We start from the raw sequence: 26,025 nt of genomic DNA on the forward strand, positions 1-26,025 counted from the left end.
TTGCGACCCAGGTTCTTTCTGTAGCAGTGAGGACCGATTTTTCCCCCCAGATATTTAGGCGAGGCCTCTACTTCCTTCCTGCACAGTGTTAGCATTCTTGATATTATTTTGGCCCAGTATTTAAGGATTCCTGGGCAGTCCCACCATTGATGTATAAAAGTTCCCACCTGACCACACATCCTGGGGCACAGTGGCAAGATAGCCATTTTAACTAGTGTCATACTTGTATAGTATGTTCTATGTAATATCTTTAATTGAATTAATCTAAATTGAGAGCGTATGGCCACTTCCCGAGGTGACGCCAGCGCCTCCTGCCACTCCTCGATCATGTCTCCGATGTCATCCACCCATTTGGGGCGTATTTTCCCTATTGTGTCAGGTGAATTGTTTAATATCTTCCTATAGGTTAGTGATATTGTTTTCTCTTTTAAATAGTCATCGAAGAGCCTATCTTTTAGGGGGGCGGAGGCCGGGAGTTCCATGCCGCTAGGAATGGCCCTTTGCAATGCGCTTCGTACCTGGAGTTATTGAAACATTTCTCCTGAGTCAAGTTCATAGTCCCTTTGAAGGTCTCTAAAGGGTATAGTCTTACTTGGGCCCGTAAGTCACCAGCCTTGGAGAGATCGATGAGGTCCCATTTGTCAAAAACAGGTTGTTTTGCTAACAGTCCAGGTTGTACTGACTCTCAGAGTGGAGTAGCCATAGTTATCTTATCTTTCCACCCCAGTGCCACAGGCGCGGTGTACCATAGCATAATTGTTGTCGAAGTTGGTGTGTATCGTGGTGCACTCAGTTTCACACCATAGATCGCTCTGTGATAGTTCCCTGGTTCCATTATATGTCTGTCCATTCTATGAGCTGGTTCGGTTTGTGGCAAATGTACCCAGTGATTCACTACTGTAAGTGGAGCTGCCCAATTGTTATATTGTACTGTCGGAAGGGCGATTCCTCCGTCATATCATCTCTTTGTCAGTTTGGCCAGTGCTATTCGGGGGATACCATTTTCCCAGATGAGTGTACATATCTGATTCTATAGCTTGAAAACACTGATGGGACGGGATATTGAATGTTCTGTAGGATACAAACAAAACAGGGGAGCACCATAATTTTATATAGGGAGGCATTGCCCAGTAATAACAGGGGAAGTGTGTTCCAATGTTGCATGTCTTCCTGTAGTAGACGTAAGGTGAGAGCTAGATTATAATTGTAAAAGACTGCCGGGTTTGTGGTGACAGATTCCCAAGTATCGAAACCCTTAGGTTACTCGTCACACCGTGCAGACCCTGGGATGGTTGATGCCAGGACCGCAAATACATATTAGCAACTTGGCAACAGTAATTCTTGGGGTGCTCTCAACCCATAACCAATCTATACTGACATATGTTAGACTATACTACCTTTAGAGATGTACCATTCAAGGATAACATTCAAAGCAGTATTGTCAGAGGACAATTTGAGCAGCAGGCTGTGCCAGTGATCCTACTTATTTTCACTCACAGTTACCTTGCCTCAAGCAGAGAAATAACCTCAATGTATGTGCACCAGCCCAGGAGGATCCAACACATAGGCCAATGTCTAACATGCCAATACCTAGACAGTCCTGGGAAGACCCGGTCTGTTTCTAACCTTGGAGCAAAACTTTGAAATGAAATGTCAGTAGACTGTTACAAGAGCATGTGAATACAGCAACTACTGCGAGCTCGGGTCCCATTTTTAAATTCATGTTTTGTTCATGTGACAAATTTCTGCATATAGCACTCCGACACTAAGCTGTGTATCACTTGCACTCTAGTTGAGATTTGTTCACCATTTTGCGAGTACATTCAGGTTCACAAGATTCTAAAAATAGATCTACTTCGGTACACTGGCCAAAGAACTGACATCCATTAAACATCTGAGCTTATCAAAGCATTGGTCATCATAGTGCATACTTGATGTGCTCGCAAGGCAAGAGAGCATCATGAATACCTAATGTATTCTGAAAAATGTCTCCAGAGGAAACACTTCAGTTGACTGCATATCAAGGTTCCTTTATAGAATATATGGTCGTTATTTCTTTAGATATTTCCTTCTATATAAAGGCAGTGAGTCCTTACTGTATAGGTCATACAGGATTTTGCATGCTTCTGTTCAACAATTAATATAACTTTCTAATGAGTTAGTAAGGACAAAGTACAGGTTCACACTGGAGTGATGCATGAGGCAGTGGTCAATCACACTGTGATGTTACTCTACAGACATGAAAAAATTGGTCTTTCGCCTTTTAAGAAATTTCACATGTCCTACACTCGAAGCACAATCCAACCACTAGAGAGATCTAAGGCTGTATGCCTAGAACGAGAAGCTTTTGTCGGAGCACTGATAATTAGTTGGATGAACAGCCAATCTGTTCTTGGAAGGTGGAGAGAGCATCAGATTTCTGATAGACTAATGGGCATAAATCATATAGGAAAAGGCACTCTTGTAAGTCCATTCACCCTGCATGCATTACGAAGATAGCCTGGAAGTAGGGGCACTGTTTAAATATCCCCCCCCCCCCCCGACATGTAATCCACGCTGAACAAGGAAGACCGCCTGTCATGGGACATCCTCGACTCATCCAGCCTTAAAGCCATTCTCTCTGAATGGAACTCTCTCCCCACACTTGGTGGGGATTGGAACAAGTCATCAAAAGGGCGGATAACTCCACAAACACATACCTAAAGACCACACCAGGAAAGCAAGAGATCTAGTCCAAGTCCAACCTAGACAATTTCATGTTTACCACATCCACATAGCTACTCCCATGCCATTCCCACCTCCTCCCTTCACTTACCCCAACCTGCCGCCGGGCATATCCCCCCCCCCCCCCCTACTCTCTCCCGTCTGTCCTATCCTCTCCATTACTAGCGCTTTTCTTCTGGCTTCACAACAATCAGTTGTGGCGACCCTCACTAAATACAATTACAATTCTATGTCAGGACAGGAGGCTCCGATTATGCTTTCTCATTTCTTTAATGAAATGCTCAGCAGCCAATCAAAAAACAGAACTACAAATCCCATGAACACTTGGGAATGACCTCAGGAAACAGTATAAAAGGTCCATAAATCAGTCTTTCTTCCTCTTTCTTTGCTGCTCCGCAGCCAGTTAAGTCTATTTTGCCTTACTTGCATTGCTTTTCTTGTAATTGCTCTGCTTTGGTGTGTACACTTGCTTGGTATTACGCTGCTTATGCTTTATTAAGAGTTGCTTGTGTACTTCTGTTCGGTTTTATTACCGATATTCCTTCCTGCGTCCGTTTGCGGCGTGTCTTCCCGGGAGCGTGTGTTCACCTCCCTGCGCCCGGCCGCGTCCTTGTGCCCGGTTGCCTTGGTGGAGTGGGAGCAGGGGTCGTCGGCTTCTTGGGGGAGCGCGAGCGCTCTCGAGCCGGTGTTTCAGTGGCAGCAACGTCGCGCATGCGCGTTGCTTGTTTCCGGTTTCTGGCTGTTTGCCTCACGCCGGTCGAGTGAAGGAACGCTTCTCACCAGCGCTCACGCCCACAGCCCTGAACTTTCGACCCCGTCTACGCCGGAGCACGCTGAAGTGTTTTGGCTGAGAATTGTGCATAGGCTCTGCCTAGAGTGGTTTGTTGGCAGGCTCTCTCCCTCCACGTTCTATTGCTTTCGGAGTTCGGTTCTTTGACCGTCTCTTGAGCCTGCTTTGGGGTTCTCACTCCCCCTTACTGGTATTTCGATACCCCATATTCAGTCAGTCATCTGGTGGGCATCTACTGTTGTACTCCGATACAATGTCTGAATACTACGACGCAGACGATGACTGTTATTTCGATGAGGAGGAGGATGACTCCATGGAGTACAACCTGGTCGAGGAGTTGGACAAGGGTGTCCAATTTTCTGTCAACAAGGCCTTGGTTCGAGCCATTACCCCTCTCAAGAGACATCTCAGTGATTATGCTGTGCAGCAGGGGTGGTTGCCGCCTTCTCAAAAGGCTACGAAGTCCCCTCTCAACCCGCATAAGTCGGACTTTCAAAGGCTGGCACGGGCCTTGTCTTCGGACAAAACCAATGCTTCTGTGTCTAATCCGGTCGACGAGTCGGACCAGGCTCAGGCTTCCTCGGAGCACGACTCTTCTCCCCCAAAGAAGCGCCTCCGTAAGGAACGTTTTGTGGACGCACCTGAACGTCCTCTTCTCTTGAACTTTGAGCCGGAGGATATTATCCACCCCAACTCGACGTCCTGGTTGCCAGCTCCAGCTGTGGCCGCCTATCTTGAGGCGCACGTTCGACACCCCTTCGAGGCTCCTGTCAGAGCTCGTCTGCGCTCGGAGTGTCCGAGGCCTGATCTTGCAGACAACATGGCGGAGACACCTGAGGTGGATCCAATGATGGTGACGTACCTCAAGAAGTACGCCAAAGACCCCAAGAAAGGTCTTGACCGTTCATGGAGGTCCTGTCAGGACAAGTTAATGGATATGCTGGGTCCTCTCTCTAAGATATTGGATTTGGGCTTCAAGGCCAAGGAGGCATCCGCGACCGTCAACCCTGACGAACTTATCGAATGGGCTCAGCGAGCTGTCTGTATGTTTGGCAACGTTAATTGCGCCATTTCAGCGGAGAGACGCAGATCTATTCTCCTCAAGCTTGACCCTAAATTGGCGGAATTGGCCACGTCTGAAGCCGGCCCGGAGGCGCAAGGCCTCCTTTTTGGTCAACCTTTCCTGAAAGAGTTGACCAAATTCGTGTCCGCCTTTAGCGGCATTGACAAGGCGCAGGCGTCTTTGCGCCGGGCTATGCGCCCGGTTTTCAGCAAGGCCGGACGACGGGGACGGTCGTTCGGCCGCGGGTCACAGCAGCAGTCCCACAGGGGAGTTCCTCACCAGCGCGGCGGTCAATATGACGCCGGTTATTCCACCCGCGCAAATTTCTATCCTTCCCGGAAGGGAAAAGGCCAGTACGGCAAGGGACGATCTGGTGGTCACCAGGGACAGTACCAGGATTCCGGAGCTACAGGTGAGCTTGATTCAGGCATGCGATGTAATGCTGGGGGGCAGGATTCAGTTTTTTCTAAACAATTGGCGCATGATCTCCAGCGATGCTTGGGTGCTGGAAACCGTTCAAGGGTTCAGAATCGAATTCTATCACCCAATTCGTCAGACCCGTCTGCCGACCCCCATGCTTTTTTCATGTCACTCTCGAGAAAGTATGTCAAGGGAGATTCAGGAGCTCCTCAGCAAGGGAGCGATTGCTCCAACGGTACGCCATCCTCAGGGCTTTGTCAGCTCAGTCTTTCTGGTGGAGAAAAAGGGAGGCGGCTCTCGCCTAGTTCTCAACCTGAAAGACTTCAACAGCGGGGTTGTGTACAGACATTTCAAGATGGAGGGCATCCATCTTCTGAGGGATCTCCTTCGGGAAGGGGATTGGATGGTCCGGTTGGACCTGAAAGATGCTTATTTATCCATCCCGATATACAGTCCCCATCGCAGATTCCTTCAATTTCAATGGCTGGGTCAGTGGTACGAGTACCAGGTTCTCCCGTTCGGTCTCTCGTCAGCTCCGTGGTGCTTCACGAAATTGTTGAGGCCTGTGGCGGAACACCTTCGTTCCAGGGGGGTCAGACTGATTATTTACCTGGACGACATCCTTTTTATGGCGGAGTGTCCCCTCAAGCTCTTGCAGCATCTGGAGTGGGCAATCACCCTTTTACAATCTCTGGGTTTTCTAGTCAATGTACCCAAATCGGTTTTGGTTCCCGCTCAATCTATCGACTTTCTGGGGTTTCGGATCGATTCCTTGACTTGTCAACTTCTTTTGCCCAATCAGAAACTCCGTTACATCAGGAGAGAGTTGACGTCTGTTATTTCCAGACAGACTGTGTCGTTGAGGTCGTTGGCGCGTGTAGTGGGCCTTCTGGCGTCCTCCATTCAAGCGATCTTCCCGGGTCCCTTACATTACCGGGCGATGCAACGCTTGAAGATTCAGCATCTTCGGAAAGGTCTCCGCTATTCAGATCAAATTCCTCTTTCGGAGGAGGTGCGGATGGAGATGCAATGGTGGCTAGACCACATGGAGGCATGGAACGGTCGAGCCCTATTCGGGTCTTCTCCGGAACTGGTGATAGAATCGGATGCCAGCCAATGGGGCTGGGGAGCCCGTTGCGGGTCCGTCTCGACGGGGGGTCGTTGGTCTCCCCAAGAATTGTCCCTTCACATCAATTGCCTGGAACTCCTGGCAGGGTCCTTTGCGATCCGGTGTTTTTCCCCCCTGCAGGCGAATTGTTGCATCCTTCTCCGGATGGACAACGTGTCGGCAGTCCGTTATGTGAACAAACTGGGCGGGACACGGTCCAAGATCTTAGCGGAGATTGCCAAAGATTTTTGGCATTTTTGCCTTCATCGGAAGATCACAGTTATTGCCGAGTATCTTCCGGGCCGCAACAATCAAGTGGCGGACTGGCACTCCCGTCATCTTCGGGACTACAGCGACTGGAGGCTTCACCCTCGAGTCTTCCGTGCCCTTGTTCATCATTGGGGCCAGTGTCACCTGGATCTGTTTGCCTCTCGCCTCAATACGCAGCTTCCCCAGTTTTACAGCTGGAGACCGGACCCATCTGCTCTGGCCACGGATGCTTTTCTCCAACAGTGGCCCTCGACTCTTTGCTATGCATTTCCCCCGTTCATGATGCTTCCCAGAGTCCTGGCTTACGCCAAACGCTTTCGGGCGGAGCTAATTCTGATTGCTCCCTTGTGGAAAGCTCAGGCATGGTTCCCGGTTCTCCTGGAAATGTGCTGCGCCCCTCCTCTCCTTCTTCCCCAGAAGCGGACTCTATTGCAGGATCCTCTCGGGTCTCCGCATCCCCTCATTCTTGCCGGCACTCTCCAATTACTGGCGTGGCGAATTTCGGGGATCGCTGGTCGGTCCCAGGCATTTCTAGCGACGCTGCCACTTTTATCAGTAACGCCTGGTCTCCCAATACCCACAAGCGGTATCGGGGAGCTTGGAAACGCTGGAGTGATTGGTGTGCTCAACGGGAGGTTGATCCCGTTTCGGCAGATGTTGGTCTAGTTATAAATTTCTTGACTTCTTTGGCCACGTCGGGCCTTGCCTACCGGACGGTTAATAGTTTCAGGTCGGCGATTTCGGCAGGTCACATCCATATTGATGGTAAACCTGTTGGGGAACATCACTTACTGTCCAAACTTCTGAAAGGCATCCGCCTCGCGAAACCTCCCACACCGAAGTATGTATCTATGTGGGATGTTTCGATTGTCCTGAGATTCTTGGAGGCCTGGCCTTCTAATCTTCTATTGTCCAGAAAACAGTTGTCTGCAAAGCTGACAATGTTATTATGCCTAGTTTCTTGCAGACGTGTTTCAGATATTAGGGCTTTGGACCTAGCGGGCCGTTCCTTCACACCGGAAGGTGTTACTTTTACTCTTTCTCGAAGGACTAAAACCAACACCTCATCCATTTCCTATCCTTCATTCCCTGATCATCCCAACCTGTGTGTGGTGCAATGTTTGAAAGATTACGAGGTGAGTACCGCTTCTTTACGCGCGGACTTGCAAGGTCAGCTGTTGATAGCTTTACAGAAGCCTTTTCGCCCCGTAGCACCAGCTACATTAGCTCGTTGGGTGCGCTGGCTTATGTCTGAGGCAGGCATTGATATCTCTGTGTTTGGGGCGCATTCTGCTAGAGGGGCGATGTCCTCCAAAGCCTTCTCTATGGGTGTAACTTTGTTTGATATCATGAAGGCTGCAGACTGGTCTTCGGATTCTGTGTTTAAGCAATTCTATTATAAACCTATTGCTAGTGTTGCCTCTGTTGTAATTGACAAGCTTTGAACAAGCATAATCGGAGCCTCCTGTCCTGACATAGAATTCAAAATTTGCAAACATTCGTGACAAGAATTTTCAATTCTATTAAGGACAAGGAGGCGAGGATTATCCCACCCGGTCTATGCTTAATTTATTTTAGCATGTACTGTATATCGAATCTGTATTGTTACAGTTGTGAAGAATTCTGTATTTTTTCCCTCCCCTATATTTCTTACTTCCTTGATGTTGGGATATTACGGCTCTGTCTCTGTTTCAGGTTCCGACCAGAAGTGATTTGGTTTTACATCATGAGCCTCACCTGTCTCCGTGTGCACGGACCCCGGATGTTCCCTCCTTTGCGTTGAAGATGTTGTGGATTTCGGCGGCCTGCCTGGAGCTGATTCTGTTACTTTATTTGGGATTGTTATTTGATATCGAACTTGGTACAGAAAGAAAGAGGAAGAAAGACTGATTTATGGACCTTTTATACTGTTTCCTGAGGTCATTCCCAAGTGTTCATGGGATTTGTAGTTCTGTTTTTTGATTGGCTGCTGAGCATTTCATTAAAGAAATGAGAAAGCATAATCCTCGCCTCCTTGTCCTTAATAGAATTGAAAATTCTTGTCACGAATGTTTGCAAATTTTGAATTCATCCCCTCGACTCCTTCCACACAAACAACATCCTCATCGTGATCTCACATACCTACGACTACCCATACTCAACGCTTTATTCGTGACCTACCTCAAGAAAACAGAACACTGTATCCTGCTGCATTCATGTCTCCCCAACGGGATATCATTTATTCGCTAAACATTTATCATGTCTGCACTTTTTCGCTATTATAACATTTCAATTAAAAAAAAAGTGATTTAATAATAATGATTAAAACATCCACTAAACTCCCACGGAAATGGATGCCAATCATATATATATATATATATATATATATATATATACACACACGTTGCAGATAATTTAAGAAGCAGAACAATCAACCACTACTAAAACCCTGAAGCATCAGGTAAAAACACAGATGCCCGCAGCAGGTGCTTTAACACATGCTTCAACACTGGGATAGGTACGTCGCCCACATCTCACACAAAGTAATTACTGCGGCACATTATTTAAACTCGAGCTAATACGATTTCATCATGTAGTACGGAGCTCAATCTTTTTTGCTGAAAAAAAATGCAGTGACATCTAAAGACTAGATACAGATCAGTGAAACAGACCCATTAACCCACTCTTCTGTCTTACACAGTCTGTCCTCGGTAACTTGGCGAGCAGGTAAAATGTTAATCCCCTTGTTCTTCGCCTCCACTTTTAGTGCCCCATAAGAGCTGCCACATAACACATGGTGCACATGTGGTGATGCGGCTACAGCAGCCTCTTGATGGCTGAGGTGGCCATCCCACTTATTTGCTAGCTATCTTCTGCCCTCTGAGATTCCCCATTTGCACGACTTACCGAAACCTTTAATAAGCTCTGTAAAGACCCCAGGGTCGCTCTCCATCAAACACCACTCGCCCGCGCTACCCGCCATCCTCGCGTCGTAGCGCAGACTGCCTCTCTGCTGTTGCAGAACTCTCGGAGCCTCCAGCGCCTGCTACCTAGAGGCGACAGCACAGCATCAAGTACCCATCCCAGTAGCCTCCGCGCGAAGACAAGGAGTGCCTACACCTCTATTACGCCGCTCTATGGCCACCGCGGACTCTTACTGAAACCAAACAGTATGCTGTTATTACGTTATACAACACGTTGGCCTTCATTGTAATGAATAGCATAATGGTATTATATTTAAAACATATTGCATTATATTACATTTTCTAAAAGTGTTGCATATAGCTTTATCATTTTTACACGTATTTAAACAAAACACGAAGAAAATTTAACTTGATTTGTATGTAATGTTCTCATAGCAAGCCAGAGTTCTTGTTAAATAGTTGTGTGTTGAATTTATTGGCCGTCTTTCCCATTCTGACGATACTGAAGAGGAACTCAGGCTCAAGGTGGCAGCCTCCTCCGCTCAGTTAGGTGTAAATCAACGCGGACGCCATCTTACAATGGGAACATTCGAGTATATAATAGTTACGTTCTCACACCTAAGTTGTGAGGTATTAAAAATTACCTTTTAAAAATGGAATTGCATGTATGATTAATACGCCTCGTTTAAAAAAAACACTAGTTCATTTTCCGCAAACGAAAACAAAGCCAAACAAGTTAAAGCAGCCGATAAGAGAAAATGTAGGAAATGAACAGCACATTCTGCCCCAATTGCAAGGCTTCTTTTATCGCGTGCTCGTGATGCGATTGGAGACTTTATATAAGTGGTAAGGATACGGAGGTTGGTGGCTTCGGGCCTTCGCCCGGTGGAAGAGGGGCCTACCAGGTTGGACCGCGTCAAGACACCTGCTGTGACGTCATTGATTGCCAGGTGGGCATCGGATTCTGTAGAAAAGCCACAATTGGGGGCGGATAGGCGCGTAATTTAATACTCATGACGCCTGTCTTTCGTCACACAAATCCTGAAAGGTATTTAAGTGGTGTTCGGTGGCGTCATGTGTGGCAGACCTGTGAAGTGGTTGAAACAGTTGGGGAAGGCGGGAAAAGGCGCACGTGACGTGCTCGTGCTATCATGGGATGGGGAACGAGAGCTCGCTGGCGGGGAAGAAGTGAATTTGCTGATCTCTTCAGACTTTTGACGCGCTACATACCCACACTAATAGGGCATGCAGATCACTTCGCCTCTGTTGAAGGAGGACAGCACCTCATCAGGACACAAGCTCATTGGTGCCTGATGCAAAGTGCAAGTATCCGACCCTTTTAGCCTGGATTTTGGAAAGCACATAGTAAATGCCTTGGAATCTTATAGTACAAATACCAGTACTGAGTACTATTAGCTAAATCATTTATTTGGCAGCAAGCTTTTTAAAAACTTTTTTTAATGAAAACCTTTCTCCTAGTAAGTCGGAAGTTACAGGCCTCCGGAAAAAAAATCAGGATTCTGTCCTCCGACGAATAAAATCCCCAAGGAGGTAGTGACATTTTAAAAAACAGTATTGTCAGCAATTGTCGAAATGGAAAACCGTAGACAATATGTGAAATACAATCTACCTAAGATTCAAAAGGAAGCCATCTTCTCCCTGAAAAATGACAACGTGCTAGTATTCAAGCAAGCGGATAAAAGGGACTCGGTGGTCCTTTGGGATACTTCTAAGTACACAGCTGAAGTCATGAGGCAACTGGATGACAGTAGATGCTATAAGAAGGTGGGCAAGAATCCCACTATGGAACTTCAAGGACAATTGTTTGAGATTCTTAAAAATGGTTTTGAACAGGGGATATTGGGCTCAAAAGAATATACCTTTTTTACAGAAAAAACACCAGAGGGTTCTGGTTTTCTACGTTCTGCCGAAGGTCCATAAAGATGACAAAAGTCCTCCTGGGAGGCCAATAGTTTCGGGGTGCGGCTCCTTAATTGACCCCATTTCTAAATGTATCGATCTTTTTCTAAAATCTTTCATTCAGAACATTCCGGCACATTTACAGGATACCACAGCCTTCAGGAACAGGCTATCAACAGTTGAATTTGATGATACTAAGGACATCATGGTACCAATGATGTGGTATCGCTATATACTCAAATCCCTCAGGAAGATGCCTTAGGGTACTTACATATTTTTTCGAAACAAGAGTGAAACCAACTAGAGTACCCACAATCTTTATCATCGAATTGGCTAAGTTCGCATTACAAAAGAATTACTTCAGTTTTGGATCCTACTTCTTTTATGAAATAAAGGGAGTTTCCATGGGGTTCCCTATTGCACCGGAGTTAGCAGTGTTATTCATAAGATTATATGAAGAGAAATTTGTTTATAAGAACAACACCTTTCAAGAGTGCATTTCCAACTGGATGCGCTACATAGAAGATGTCTTTTTGATATGGTCTGGAACACAGGAACAGCTTAGTGCAGGGGTCTCCAACCGGTCGACCGCGAGCTACCGGTAGCTCGTCAACCCTTTGGCAGTAGCTCGCGCTGTTGTTTAACTATTGAGACGTGATTTAAGCTTTTTTATTTTGTATCCCTTCATTCTCTTTGACTGCTATCAGCCCTTGCCCGCCCTCAAACTAACCAGCTGTTCTGAATTGCTGAAGGGAGTTTAGCTGGGGCAGGGAGGCTGGAGAACGTGACGTTTTTCCTGTTAGTCAGGCTCCACCTGTCTATTCCAGGCTTTGCACGCGCTTCGCATGTCTTTTCCATTTGGGGTAAGTGGGCCCCTGACCGAGCAGTAGCAGAGTCGGTAAAATGGACTCACTGCATGCATGGCCATTTCATTTTAACGTTGGCTGCCACTGCACTTTTATCTGCCTTCGGTAATAAAGCGCAGTGGCAGGCAACGTTAAAATTAGAAGTCCTTTCAGGCACTGGGTCGGTACCGCGGTGGCAGCCTATGTTACAATTCTGCTCCCCTGATTGTGCCGTTTCTCTTGCCTCTGCCGCCTGATTGTGCTGTTTTTCTTGCCTTCTGCTCCCCTGATTGCACTCATTTTTCTTGCCTTCTGCTCTCCTGATTGCACTAGTTTTTCTTGCCTTCTGCCCCCGATTGCACTCATTTTTCTTGCCTTCTGCTCTCCTGATTGCACTTGTTTTTCTTGCCTTCTGCCCCCCTGATTGCACTTGTTTTTCTTGCCTTCTGTTCCCCTGATTGCACTTGTTTTTCTTGCCTTCTGTTCCCCTGATTGCACTCTTTTTTTTCTTGCCTCTGCTCCCCTGATTGCACTCGTTTTTCTTGCCTTCTGCCCCCTGATTGCACTCGTTTTTCTTGCCTTCTGCCCCTTGATTGCACTCGTTTTTCTTTCCTTCTGCCCCCTCTGATTGCACTTGTTTTTTAGGTCTCGCCTGTCAATGCGCTTGCGCATTGAGCTTGCGAGATATATTGGGGCTTAACCATCGGGCGATTTGATGCTGTGCCCGTCAAAAGCAAGCTCAATGCGCAAGCGCATTGACCTAAAAGCGCGTGCACATGAAATCCAGCCATCTGTTGCTTCCCCAGCGTGGTGCCGCCAGCAGCTTCACTTTAAAGGCATCCGCTCCGCCCCCTGCTGCATCAAAGGCTTTCATTTCGCACTTCTCCTCCCCCCCCTCTCCACACCAATGCCAAGAGCTTGGCTCCCTTCTAAGGTACCGGCTTGTTTATTTTTCCGCTGTTTTAGCTAAGCTTGTGTTTAGCTGGTGTTTCGTGCGCCTGTTGGGTTGATTGTTAATCTTGAATTGCTTTCCATCTACAAAACCAACACTCGCCGTGACCTTTTTACCGCTGTTTTTAAATTCTGCGTTTTTAATGAAAAATGAATGTTTTGAGGTTTACCAGGCTTTCATTTAGAAGCACCATTCTGCTTACAATTGACTGATTCACTCTTTTTCTCGACATTTGCAAGATGCTGCTTATTGTATGTGAATGCTTGATCAGTGATTGTTTCATATTTAGCCCTACATCTCATTTTTTTTATGCAGTTTTATATCCAGTGAACTCGCACACAAGGTATCGTAGCTCTTTAGATGAGCACCAGTTACATTACACAAGGATGCATTGACTTGTGGTGGGCCCTGAGAGATTAAATAATTTGCTCAAAACAACAGCATTTCAAGCCAGTACTAAAACTCTACTCAGTTCCAAAGTTCCAACATCAGCTGCTCTGGCTGTCACATCACAAACATGATTTATTCTGTTCCAGCCTTTTAGGTACCTGCTCCATCCCCAGCCATACCTAACAGGCACAAATGCAGTTTAAAAAAAATCATATTTCACTAGTATACAAATGGCTTCATCCTGGCCCTTTTAAGGTGCAGCATTTCTCTTATTCGCAGCCCTACTGGCTGTTCAGAAGCAGCGGTTTCTAATATGTAATTGCCATATCGTATTCGTAAATGACCTTCTCTCCCCATGCCGCCCCCAATACCTCCAAACAGCCCTGTAAATCTTTATTTTAATGCTCATTAAGATAGCACTGTGACACTTTCTTTCAGTTTCACATTGATCCGGAGTAGGGTCCAAAGCCAATAATGGGCGTGCATTGCATTCTGGGTTTTTTCAATGTAATGTCGACGAGCTTTCAGAATATTTTAAAGACACACAGTACTGCGGCTTTTAATAAATTGCTCCCGTGTTTTTTGATAGCGATGAGGTAGTTGTTGTCAAAAAGTATCTCATTGTGGTATGTGATTGTTTTCTTTTATGGTGGATGAGACAAATCCTATGTACAGCACAACATGGGGCTATTGCACGCAGATGGTACTAGAATGAATGGTGCTATCTATTCTTAAGTGTCTTCAAGGAGCCCACACCAAAGAGCCGCCTCTTGCAACAATGACTAGCCTTCACAAAATGGCCATCGTGGAATGTACAGTTGATTGAGTCAAGCTTTATTACAAATGTCACAAAAAATGTTAAATAATGCTATAGGTGTCACATTTGCAAATTCAATAAATATTGGCATTTACAATAACACAATTAATACATTTGCTATTATAAAAACATAAACATAACTTAAAAAATTATTACATTTACAAGACCAATAGCTCCAACTTTTCTAATGCGAGACCTATTGCATTTCCAATGCTTGTCTTGCCTTCTGCCCCCCTGATTGCACTCGTTTTCTTGCCTTCTGCTCCCCTGATTGCACTAGTTTTCTTGCCTTCTGCTCCCCTGATTGCACTCGTTCTTCTTGCCTTCTGCTCCCCTGATTGCACTCGTTTTTCTTGCCTTCTGCTCCCCTGATTGCACTTGTTTTTCTTGCCTCTGCTCCCCTGATTGCACTCGTTTTCTTACCTCTACCCCCTGATTGCACTCGTTTTTCTTGCCTTCTGCCCCCTGATTGCACTCGTTTTTCTTGCCTTCTGCTCCCCTGATTGCACTCGTTTTCTTGCCTTCTGCCCCCTGATTGCACTCGTTTTTCTTGACTTCTGCTCCCCTGATTGCACTCGTTTTTCTTGCCTTCTGCCCCCTGATTGCACTCGTTTTTCTTGCCTTCTGCTCCCCTGATTGCACTCGTTTTTCTTGCCTTCTGCTCCCCTGATTGCACTCGTTTTCTTGCCTTCTGCTCCCCTGATTGCGCTCGTTTTCTTGCCTTCTGCCCCCTGATTGCACTCGTTTTCTTGCCTTCTGCTCCCCTGATTGCACTTGTTTTTCTTGCCTTCTGCCCCCCTGATTGCACTCGTTCTTCTTGCCTTCTGCTCCCCTGATTGCACTTGTTTTTCTTGCCTTCTACCCCCTGATTGCACTTGTTTTTCTTGCCTTCTACCCCCTGATTGCACTTGTTTTTCTTGCCTTCTGCTCCCCTGATTGCACTGGTTTTTCTTGCCTTCTGCTCCCCTGATTGCACAGCGCGACTGGTGCCACCGGGTGCTTTGTGTGGGGGCGCCAATATTGTGGAAAAGCATTTTCTGCTGCATTCCTGGCCTCCAGCAAATTTCAAACAACAATAAAAATATCAAATTAACTGGGTGATGAATGTATTTCCTGGAAAGAGAGAGAGAGAGAGAGATCGGAAGTTTGTATAATAATCTGCAAAGGAAGTTTTTACTCATTCTAAGGAGGGTAAATATGTCTGCTGTAAAGAACTTGCAGATCACTAAGTGCATATATAACGTAATGTAAACAGGTCAGTGGGTTACTACTTTTGTCAGAGAGAATATATTGTTGCTAGCTTTGTATAAGTTAAAATCCTAATGTATAGCAGTGAGCAAGTAACTTATCAAAGAGCTGCATGAAAACTGCAAAGTATCAGATGGCTGGACCGTTTTGATTTCCCCAAGTTTTTCATTACCCTAATATTGCAACAATTGGTTAATTTGGGTAGAAATCAATTCTTATTATTAAAGAGAATCCCCCAACCATGCTGTTAGGTTTTACATTTTATGTTTCTCCCTCTCCTGACCAAGCACTTTTAAACTATCCTGCCTACCAGTATGGATGACCTGTGATTCCTATACCTTCTTGTTGTCTGTCTTATGTAACATTTGATTGATTTTCTCTGTGCAATCTGTGTGATGTAAAATGTTCTGACACCTTATAGGAGTGGCGCTATAAATCTAATTAAATGCACCAGAGAGAGAGTGGTTATTAAGTATTTTGTTCAAACCACATTACAGGCTCTGAAGAAATTAGGCTTACAGTTAATGAAACAGGGCGTGGGGATCTCTTGGAAAAATGTGTGAGTTGCTTGGGGTCTAGTAGCACACAGTGATTTTCACTGGCCATGAAGTAGCTCTCACTACACAAAAGGTTGGAGACCCCTGGCTTAGTGATTTTTGCTGCTGGCTAAACTCTAGGACAGAGGATATCAAGTTCAGTTGCAACTCCTCTAAAAACCGTATTACTTTCCTGGATCTTGAAGTATACCCCTCTGAGGGCGGATTGGGTACCACTTTGTTTAGGAAGCCAACGGACAGGAATAAGGCTCTACATTACACAAGTAACCACCCAAGGGGATTGAAACAAAATCTGCCTTTTGGTCAGTTTCTTAGAATTCGTCGCAATTGCTCCTTCAAAGATGAATACTTCTTTCATGCAAATAAGTTGAGGGACCGCTTGGCTGACAGAGGCTATCCTAAAAAAACTATTGAAGAATTCCTTGCGACGTGCGTGGTGGGTGCCTAGAGAGACATTACTGGAGAAAAAATGAAACCACAGACAGTGAGGCTAGTGTGTGTCACGACATTCTGCCCGAATGCAAACCAGTTGAAGAAAATGATCAACCAAAACTGGCATCTAGTTAAAAATCTAGACAAAGCACTGATGCACGCCCCGCTTTTCGCATTCAAAAGGAGAAAACCATTGCCAGCCATATTGTGCGCGCAGAGTTACCGAAACCAGACAGAGTGACTCTTAGAAGTCTGGTCGGACTAGCCCCTGTTATTGGACATCATAAATGTGGTTCATGTTCATGCTGTGATCAGACATTGGAAGGTGCAGTGTTTTCGCACAAAGGTATTAATTGGAGACACAAAACTTTTACAAATTGTAAATCAAAAAACTTGGTGTATGGAATTCTTTGTCCTTGCCCTAAACTATACGTGGGGAAAAACCAGCCAAGAAATTTGCCAAACAGTGATGCTACACAAGTCAAGAATCGGGAGAAACGTTCAGAATGCTCCTGTGGTGAACCACTGGAAATCAAAAGGTCACTTTGAAAGAGATCTGAAATGGACGGTAATATCCAAAATTGAGGTAGATGCCCGGGGTGGTGATACCGAGGCCAGGCTGGCCCAACGGGAGGCTCTACTAATTATGAAATTAAATACAGCCATCCATGGACTTACGGAAGTCTCCAAAATATTTAAACTGCAATAGGTCATATACTGTGTGGTTCTGCTTGTCCGAATGAGAGGGACATACTATTACTATCATGCCAGAAGAGGTGACATCGCTTCTTGGGTAACCTGATTTAAGTCACCTTCCAAATTAGCCCTTTGTGTGTCAAACTGTGTATGGATATGTTCCATTTTTGATGTTGTTTGTAAGGCTCGCTGATGAACCATCTTCATTTTGAACGTGGCCTTCGGGTCCAATTTCAGTTAAATTTAGCATTTACATGGTTTTTTCAAGTGCGGTGCATTTGGTGGTAGAGAGGTTTTTTGTCTCAGGCACTATGTGTTAATAAATGATAGGCGTGGGACTAGGGTACAGCACTATCGCTTTAGGATATGTGCTTGTTTGCCGACGTTGCAAGAAAGTTTCGTTCGTAAAAAGAAAATGGCTTTTAAAACGTCAATGCCCAGCTGCCCGTGGTATCCCGGAAAGCCCTGCGACGTGTCACGGTCGTATTGGTCACATAGTGGTTGTCACCGCGGTTCTAAGGATCGTTTGATCGTAAAATGAGTTGCGCAATAGCGGGGACTCCACATGTTGCGAGATATGATCCGCTTTCTGACTTACGCACAAGCTGCCAATATACGACAGACGTGTCACTATGTGTTTGTTACTTAAGTTGTCCATAAAGTTCAGCGTAGAAAAAGGCTTCTTAAAACTCCAATTCCTAGCTACCCGTGACATCCCAGAAAGCAGCGCAATGCATCGCGTCAGACGCTGAAGTCGAGTTAGGCGGACACGGGTTTTTCGAAAGCTCCGAAGTCAGAGTATTCAGGTAATTGCGGCGGTGCGATTTTTTTAAATTTATTTATTTATTTATTTATTTTTTTACTTAATATTTCAATAAACTTTTCAGGAACAACAGGCAACTAAAAGACGCTGTGGTTTCTTTACAGTTTTGGTGAAATATCTAATTGAACACAGCAATCAAAGATCTTCCTTCACACTCTGGGGATATGCATTGACAAGGTATGCCTTGGTTGCTTTTATACAAGTATGCTCTATTTTGATTGGAGTACGACCCAGCATTAAAACACTTGTCCTGGTTTGGCAGGTGATTCATTGCAGCAACTCGAAAGTTTAAATACTTGTGGGAAGACTCACTGGAGACACCTCTCTGTAAGTTTTTGCAACACCGAACTAACACTACTTTTTGTGTTACTAGACAGAACGAATTTTCGCAAGAACAATTTTTGTAAGACTGTCTTGTTGTCAAGCTGTTCTTTTGTAGACACTCCTTTACTGCTTCATTCCTGAGTTAGCAGATTGGGTCTGCCGCATGACTAAGTTAGGCTGCATGCACCGTGGCTGGTGTTTCTAGGCCCATTAGATATAGATGCTTTCCAACTAAATAAGAGTATGTGTTTCTCTCTTTATTTTAGATTATGTGGTCCTGATGAGAACCATGTAACCTGTTGGGTTCGAAATGCGTCAACCTTTTTTGTTGTTTTTTGTCAAACAAACTTAGTTGTTAATTAGGTCGTCCACTGGTGTACTGTAAATAATTGTTGTACATTGTAGACTTTGGAAGTTTTGATTTGGGTATGTGCCATTGTGAGACTGTAGTTTCATTGTCGGGTTGTTTGACTTCTGTTGTGTAGTAGGCCTCCCTGGTACGTGGCCACCTTTAAGTTATAGCAGTCAGGTCTGGCCCGACCCGGTGAGGCGTGTGCGCGGTGTGAGGGTTGAATGTATTTTCTGTTTTGAATGATTGAGGGAATAAATGAAGGGATGCTTTGAGTGATTGTGGGTGTCTCTGTGGTTTAGTGGTTTTCATTAAGTATGTTTTTGATGGTTGTTTTGTAAATACACAGTTTGTAAATCCACATTTTGTATGTGTATAGAGTGTTTTTGATAAGCAATTAAAAAGCTTGCTGCCAAATAAAATGAATAATGGCACTTTAAACAGTGTGGACCTGTTGGTTTAGTTTCATGGGTCTGAATATTAAATATTTAGCTAATAGTACTCAGTATTGGCATTTGTTCTGTTTTGTTGTTATACTGAGTAGAGTCAAGGCCCTCTGGTGCTCTCTGGAATCTTATAGTGGCAGGGATTTTAGTGTACATTTCCACATTTCTTTCTATTTTTGCAAAACCGCAGATCCCTCTACTGTTGTTTCAATGAACGATCTTTCAGTTATTAGGCTCTTCAATGACAAATTAAAGGGTTCCTCCCCCTCTGTGTCCAGAAAGCGCAATATTATGTTTTTTGTTTCATTGCACATATTTCACAATGTTGTGGTATTCAATATCTAAAAAAGGAAAGCAAGTGATCATGCAGCACATATTTTGAAATTGGAGGGGTGGTCCTGGTCAAAAGGGACACTATTGTGGACATTAGGGGTGAAGAGTGAATTGGGATTGATATCCATACAGCGAAGTAAACAGGGAGAAGAAACATCGAAACTTGTCCTCAAATGTAGACAGTAGACCATTACCTATCACAATTTTACACCGTAAGCAAAACCATGACCAGAACATATAGGACACTCTTTGAATGCTTGTGTTTTCTCACACCCAACTCAGGTCCAATGAAGGTGGCAACTAGGAAGTAACTTTCATTCACTCTTAAACTGAGGAGGGGAACAATTGAGCTACATAGAGAACTAAAAGGGTTACAGTTAAAAAAACACTTCCTCGAAAAAACCCACAAGTAAAGCAGTTTGAGGACAGTCTAGCGTTCTCAGAAACAATGGTTAGGAATTTTTAATATTTGTTGAAAGGGGTTGCTAAAAAATTAATGTTTTTCATAGATAGGGTGGATAGAGCCATTATAGGGTTTCCTTAAATCCTTTGACCACCTCAGACGAAACAAAGTAAGCTCTTATATGTTGCGACAGCTGCGAGCAAACGTAGTCATGTAAAGATTTTGTAATCTTGTTGCCATATATGCTACTGATCTGATCAAAGAAACTACAGCAGATGGGGGCTTCTAGTTTGAACATGTTAATCAAAGAGGACCAGGAATACCAGGCTCTCTCCTGTTTACAAAAATCATTCAATCTTCAGACAATAACTGATTCTTAGAAGGGATCGATTCTGCTCTCTCTTACAGAAGGAAGATGCAAAAGGTTTACCCATCGCTTGATATCTCACATAGATATAAAATCCAAAACTTATGCTCTTGTCATATGGAACCTAGAAACGTGGGTGAGTGCTAACTATATACTCCTACACACTATGTAACAACCAATAACATCTTGGCTTTATTGCTACTTATTCATCGAGGTTTGTTTGTTGATAAATCCAATCTTTTTGCATGTAGTGTAGATTTTAAAACTGATTTTGATGGGGTGAATGAGGGTTAGCTTTGGGAAAAGCTGCAAGGCAAGGGATCCTCACCGGCTTGCTGAAAGCAATGAGGAATATAAGTGATAATAGGCAAACTTGAAAATAACTGCACTATCTCAAATAAAATCTTCTCAAGCCTGAAGCACACCATACAGCATTTTGAGCAGATTTGAATATTTTATGACTAGAAAATTAAGTCTATAGCTTCATGTGTGCGTTATCTTAGAAGAAGGGTTAGGATGATTTTAGAAGCAAAAAGATAAATTATGTGTTGGCTTATTTACTACTGAAATGTAATTAACAGAGCAATGAGAACCAAGTTTATCCAACTGTTTTTGCTTTTACCATTGTATAAATTAAGACCAGCTTATGGTTCAGACCAGTAGTTACAGGATCATTTTCAGATTTTGTTTTACAAACTATAGGGCCTCTTGGACATTTGTGTTTCACCTCAATTATAAACTCTGCTAATCTTTAAAGTAACTGTATCTGGCTGTCAAGGCTGGACATTTAGCCGTACTCCAGATCTGGGTCTACCGCTGTCTGAGGTAAGGGCAACTGTGCCCAGAACCCACTATGTCACCACACACTGCAATATATGTAAGAAGCAGCTGTAGTAGCAAGCCTCAGCAAGGCCCACCAATGCAAGGGGTTCGCCCTTCTCTGCACAAAGTCCATAGACCGATAGGAAGAAGTTGGCACAGAAACTGGAATAGAAAAGATAATTTATTACACTTCATGAGGTGGTGCTACGGTTCAGACAGTACCCTCCGGTATTGCAAGAAGTAGCACAAACTAAAAGAACATGGTCCATTCACACCCACACAGGGGCTCAAAAGAAGGCGGTACAAACACAAAAGCACGTTTTATGTACATATAAGGTAATATAGAAAGGCACAATCGATAAGTGGGAGGAGCTAACGGTTTTGGGAACTGGTAAACACATTCCTGTCTGGGACTAATCACTAACTGATGTAGACCCTACTGGGCATGCGCAAAAGTGGGGGATGCTAAAAATAACTTGTTGCCTGGCAGATTTCAAGCGCAGTTAACAGGAAGATAGGACAAAGCACATGGTCGACACGCTGCGGTATGTAGCAAACAAAATGGCTGCCATGAATACAAAATGGAGTCCAGTGAATGTCGCGAAAATAGCTAAAACTAAGATGTCTTCTGCTAATGCTTAACCTAGTCGCTGTTAAATTACAACAGACAACCCTTTTAGCATTAGCTGAAGACATTCGTTCTTCTGGGATAATCTAAAAATGAATCCCGTATATCAATACTCATCATTTCAGCTATTTCCTTATCTAACATGTGTTGTGCTTTCATTTATGTAATATCCTTCTTGACTGGTATACAGGCAGTAATACACATGGAGCAAAGCATTGGACCACAATAAATACACATACAACAGGTGAAAAATACTGCAATTACAATACATAGAATAGTTGGTCATTTCCAACCCCAAGCAGAGACTAGAGCCCAAGCCCATCCAGCAAAAGTCCAGGTACCATTCTTTGTGTGAATATCTGCAGCACTTTTATGTAGTTTAAATATTGCATCATATACTGAGGGCGAATTATCGGGAATGAAGACACAACAACTACTACCGATACTTCAACATGCACCACCTCGATCAGCTAACATCACATCTAACACCATACGATTTTGGAGCGCTACAATTCTTGCAATTTGCAGTTCCTCAGTAATATTTCCAAGCGATATAGCTGTCTGATTAGTTACAGTTTCTACAACTCTAGTTAATCGTCTCACTTTCCTACTATTCAATGCAGCACCTACAAAAGTGAACAAACCTAAATTAAAATCAACATATTGTTGTGGACTAGTGTCTGTTTGGGCTACTTCATCAGTACTTATTGTCCTCTTATATCTGTTTATAGTAATATCATTAAACCGTTTAAAGTCTTGATGATATGATGCAGGTGCCAGAAACACTGGAGGTAATAGAAAAGATACATAACATATACCCGACCACCCAATTGGTAGTCGATGATATCCATAATTGCCACATACATGGTATGTGCAATGTAAAGCTAAAAAAGAACTCTCATTTACACCCTCAATATTCAAAATCGTGATACAATCGCTTATTCCAACTGGAATTCGTCCAATATTTCGTACACATAAATCTGCTTTAGTCTTTGTAACTGTAATCACAAATTGTTCCCTTTTGTCAGAGTCTGTTGTGTTAGTGAAGACATATGGTGTGGGAATATTGTCCGGTCGGTATTCCTCCCATTCCCATTCAGTTCCATTAGCTTGAGGATACCCATCTTTGTCTTGATAACACACTTTATTTAGGCGAAAAAGAAGTCCACCAACTGTAGGCCTTCTAGATGCAAACAAAAGCGTATACCAGGCTCGACAGGAACCATTATCTGAGAAAGGAAGAGGAATAAAAGGTGTGCCTCCTTTCTTTTGATGCGTAGGTATCATTCCACATACCTAACAGTTGGTAGTGTTTGTGACATTATGAGTATGATGCAACATCTGAACAAAAGTGTTATTAAGATAAGATTGACAATGTTTCTGCTCATGATACAGAAGGGTGTAGTAATGGTGATCCTCTGGGACTGGAGTAGTAACAACAAAAAGCTCACGAGCAGGGGCCATCTTCTCGATAGACCAAGTGATTGCTGCCATAATCATTAAAACAGCAACAACCCCTATAGCACCAATGATCTTTCTCTTATTCATCTTAGCAGCAATAAAAATCAATTATTTTCAAAAACTAAAAAAAAAACAATCGTGGGAGCTCTTATCCCATGGGCAGCCGCTGATTTCTTCACCGAAGATCAAGACGGGTGTCGCTACACTACGCAGGGCTGATTTCCCCCCCCCCCTCTTGTCCTATCAGCATTCCGTTTCCGCTAACCCAGGGCGTTTGCTCAACCTGTCTTTTTTTAAAAACTGCAGATTCTTTTCTTGGTCTCAAGTCGTATCGCGATGCTCCAGGAATCGTTTGGTCCGGGAAGAACTCCGCAGATTCGTCAAGTGATACAGCTTGGCCTTTCTCCATAGTCCGGATCTCTCGATCTGTCAGCTCAACCGGTTCCACCAAGGTAGGCAATACTCTTCTACAGTGGGTACTGTGTACCCAATTTTTCCGATTCGTCACTCGAACTGCTGTTCTTGTGGCCAGGTGTACTTGTTCTGGCCCAAGCCACCTCGGTTCCAGGCTGCTCGATCTTTCGAACTATTTCACCATCACAAGGTCACCAGGTCGAAGTTCATGGCCTTCACCTGTAGATCTGTCAGGAAGTGCTTCTTGAACTTGTCGATGTATAGAAACCAAGCTATCAATTAACTGTGCCAAATAGTCCTTCATCAGGACACAAAGTACATCCTATACATATATATAAAAGAAACACATTAGTTATAAATTCCCTACATTAGAATTACCTCCAGGCGTCAAACTGGACCCGTAAAGTTTTTTCGTCAGCAGTACCTCTGCGCGTCGGAAGGTGGCGTCTGTCGGCTCCACGTCCGTCGTCGGCATCATGGTCGCCGGGATGACGTTGCACCAGCTACTGAGACGCCGACCTCACGTGCTGACGTCAGTTCTTTCTTTTTCCGCGCCAGCCAGCGCAGATCCGGGAAGAGCGGTACCGTAGTCATTTTTTTACTAACTTTTTCGACTTTTGTCGACTTCCTGTTTCGAGTCTCCGACTCCGAACAGGTGCACAAGGGATGCCCGGCTTCAAGGCCTGCGGATCCAGTACCCGACTGATGTTGGTGACAGACCCGCACTGTGGGTGCCTCTTTTGCCTGGAGCATGACCACGACCCCAAGTGGTGCTCCGACTGTCGGTTGTGGCGCCGAATGCTTTGCGGGAGCGGTCCCGAAAGCTGCTTGAACGCTGACAGTCGGCTCCACTCCGTTCGAGCTCCCGGTCGAGAGGGAGGTCGAGGGACCGGTCATTGAGCCAACACCATTCCGGTTCGAAATCTTCAAAGTCTTCGCACTCGGGGTCGGGTAAGTCAAAGCATAAGAATACGCCGAAGAAGCATTGTCGCTCTACGACTTCTTGTCTGTCGGCTGATCTGACGAGGCACGCAGGTGGTGCCACTCCTGCTGCTCTGCGCACGGAGCCAGATGGGTCGACTTCGAGCTTACCTCCCTTTCCGGGACCCACCGCCGCCAAGCTTTGTACGTTCTACAAGGCAATGCATGCCATCTTTGGGCATATTGACTCCACTGGTGCGCCGTCGGGCCCCGCGGACTCGGTTGGGGGGCTTAGGTCTTCGCTGCCGGCGGCTCTGGCCCTGGTGCCGCAGGCCCCTCTTGGATCCAGATCTGTGCCAGTTGACCTTGTTACACCTCCACCGGCACCTCCCCCTCACGGCACCACAGCCGCGTTCGGCGCCTGTCGGCTCCGTGGCCGGCGTCAACCCCGGCCTCCTTTCCAACGTGGACACTGAGCTAGACGGGTGTCGTCCGAACCCGGATCCAGTGCCGGGTGGGGTTTTGTGCCACTGTTCACTCCTGGGGTCCCTTTTCAACTACAGTGGCACCCAGAGGATGAGGAGGAGGACTGGGAGGGGTAAGGTGACCCTCTAACTGACTAGTTAGATACAGAGCAGGACTGGAGAGAGGAACTGGGGTATGCCAGTGCTCTTGACAGCTCTCCTGACCGTGGCATGTTGTCTCCTCCTACCGAGGCTATGGAGGACAGAGCGTCATACGCAGTGGTGTTGCGAAGGGCGGCCAAGGCTCTCAACCTCGAGCTTCCTATGGTGGCGGTTAGGACTAACCTCCTGACAGAGGGGCTTCAACCGGATGCGAGATCTTCAGAGCCCCTGCTGACGTTTAATGAGGCTCTTACAGACGTTTTTTTTTTGGCACGTGGTCCAGGCCCAACACGGGGGTTCCCGTGGACAGGATGATACCCCGACGCCACCACCCAGACCCGGGCGACCCCACTTTCCTGTCCCAACACCCCACCCCAGAGAGCTTGGTTGTTCAAGCTTCCACCTCCAAAAGCTCATTCTCTACCGCTCCACAGGAAAGGGAATCCAAGAAGCTGGACCATCTTGGCAAGAACATTTTCTCTTCAGCCAACTTAGGACTGCAGTCTATAAACACTGCATGTCTCTTGGGCCGTTATTTGCACTCAGTGTGGGATACGGAGGCGCAAGTGCTGCCTCAGTGTCTGAAGGAGGCCCGGGCACTGCTCTCTCAGGCTGTTGCCGCTGGGAGAGATGCAGCAAAGTTTACAATCCGTGTGGGCTGAACACCGCCAACTCTTTGGGCAGGACCATTTCAACGTCGGTAGTGCTTCGTCGCTACGCCTGGATGAGGTCCACTGGCTTTTCAGGGAATGTCCAGAACACCATGATAGCCGTCATCTTTTTGGCGACAAAGCAGACAACGCCCTAGAGAGCTTCAAGGACTCAAGGGCTACGGCCAAGTTCTTGGGCCTCTCCACCTGTCTGGCGCTGTCTGCTTTTTGCCCCTTTCGTGGCAACGGAAGGGATGCCCCGCTACGTCCCACCCAGGGCCACAGGCCGCAGCAAGTTGCCCAACCTTCGCCGGCCGGGGACG

The 26,025-nt window shown here is 45.4% G+C and overlaps 2 protein-coding genes across 3 annotated transcripts in view; one reads left to right on the top strand and one right to left on the bottom strand.

Moving 5' to 3' along the window:
• The window catches only part of UCHL5 (ubiquitin C-terminal hydrolase L5), a 223,054-nt gene extending 213,508 nt beyond the window's left edge, over window positions 1-9,546 (bottom strand). Inside the window, exon 1 of the mRNA XM_086956996.1 lies at window positions 9,262-9,546. Coding sequence (XP_086813122.1) covers window positions 9,262-9,337 — 76 coding nt within the window. The 5' untranslated portion in view covers window positions 9,338-9,546. The remainder of the gene's footprint in view (window positions 1-9,261) is intronic.
• A 560-nt stretch (window positions 9,547-10,106) lies between these two features.
• RO60 (Ro60, Y RNA binding protein) overlaps window positions 10,107-26,025 on the top strand; it is a 289,019-nt gene continuing 273,100 nt past the window's right edge. The window contains exon 1 of one of the 2 annotated variants that reach the window (XM_086957015.1): window positions 10,107-10,228. Coding sequence is in view for 1 of the 2 variants with exons in the window: in XM_086957008.1 (XP_086813134.1) it covers window positions 10,292-10,326 (35 nt within the window). In the remaining variant the exon portion in view is untranslated. Of the gene's footprint in view, window positions 10,327-26,025 lie in introns of both variants that reach the window. The other variant, XM_086957008.1, reaches the window with a different exon arrangement.

This window comes from Lissotriton vulgaris, chromosome 1_1 (assembly GCF_964263255.1).
Source record: "Lissotriton vulgaris chromosome 1_1, aLisVul1.2, whole genome shotgun sequence".
NCBI lineage: Eukaryota > Metazoa > Chordata > Amphibia > Caudata > Salamandridae > Lissotriton > Lissotriton vulgaris.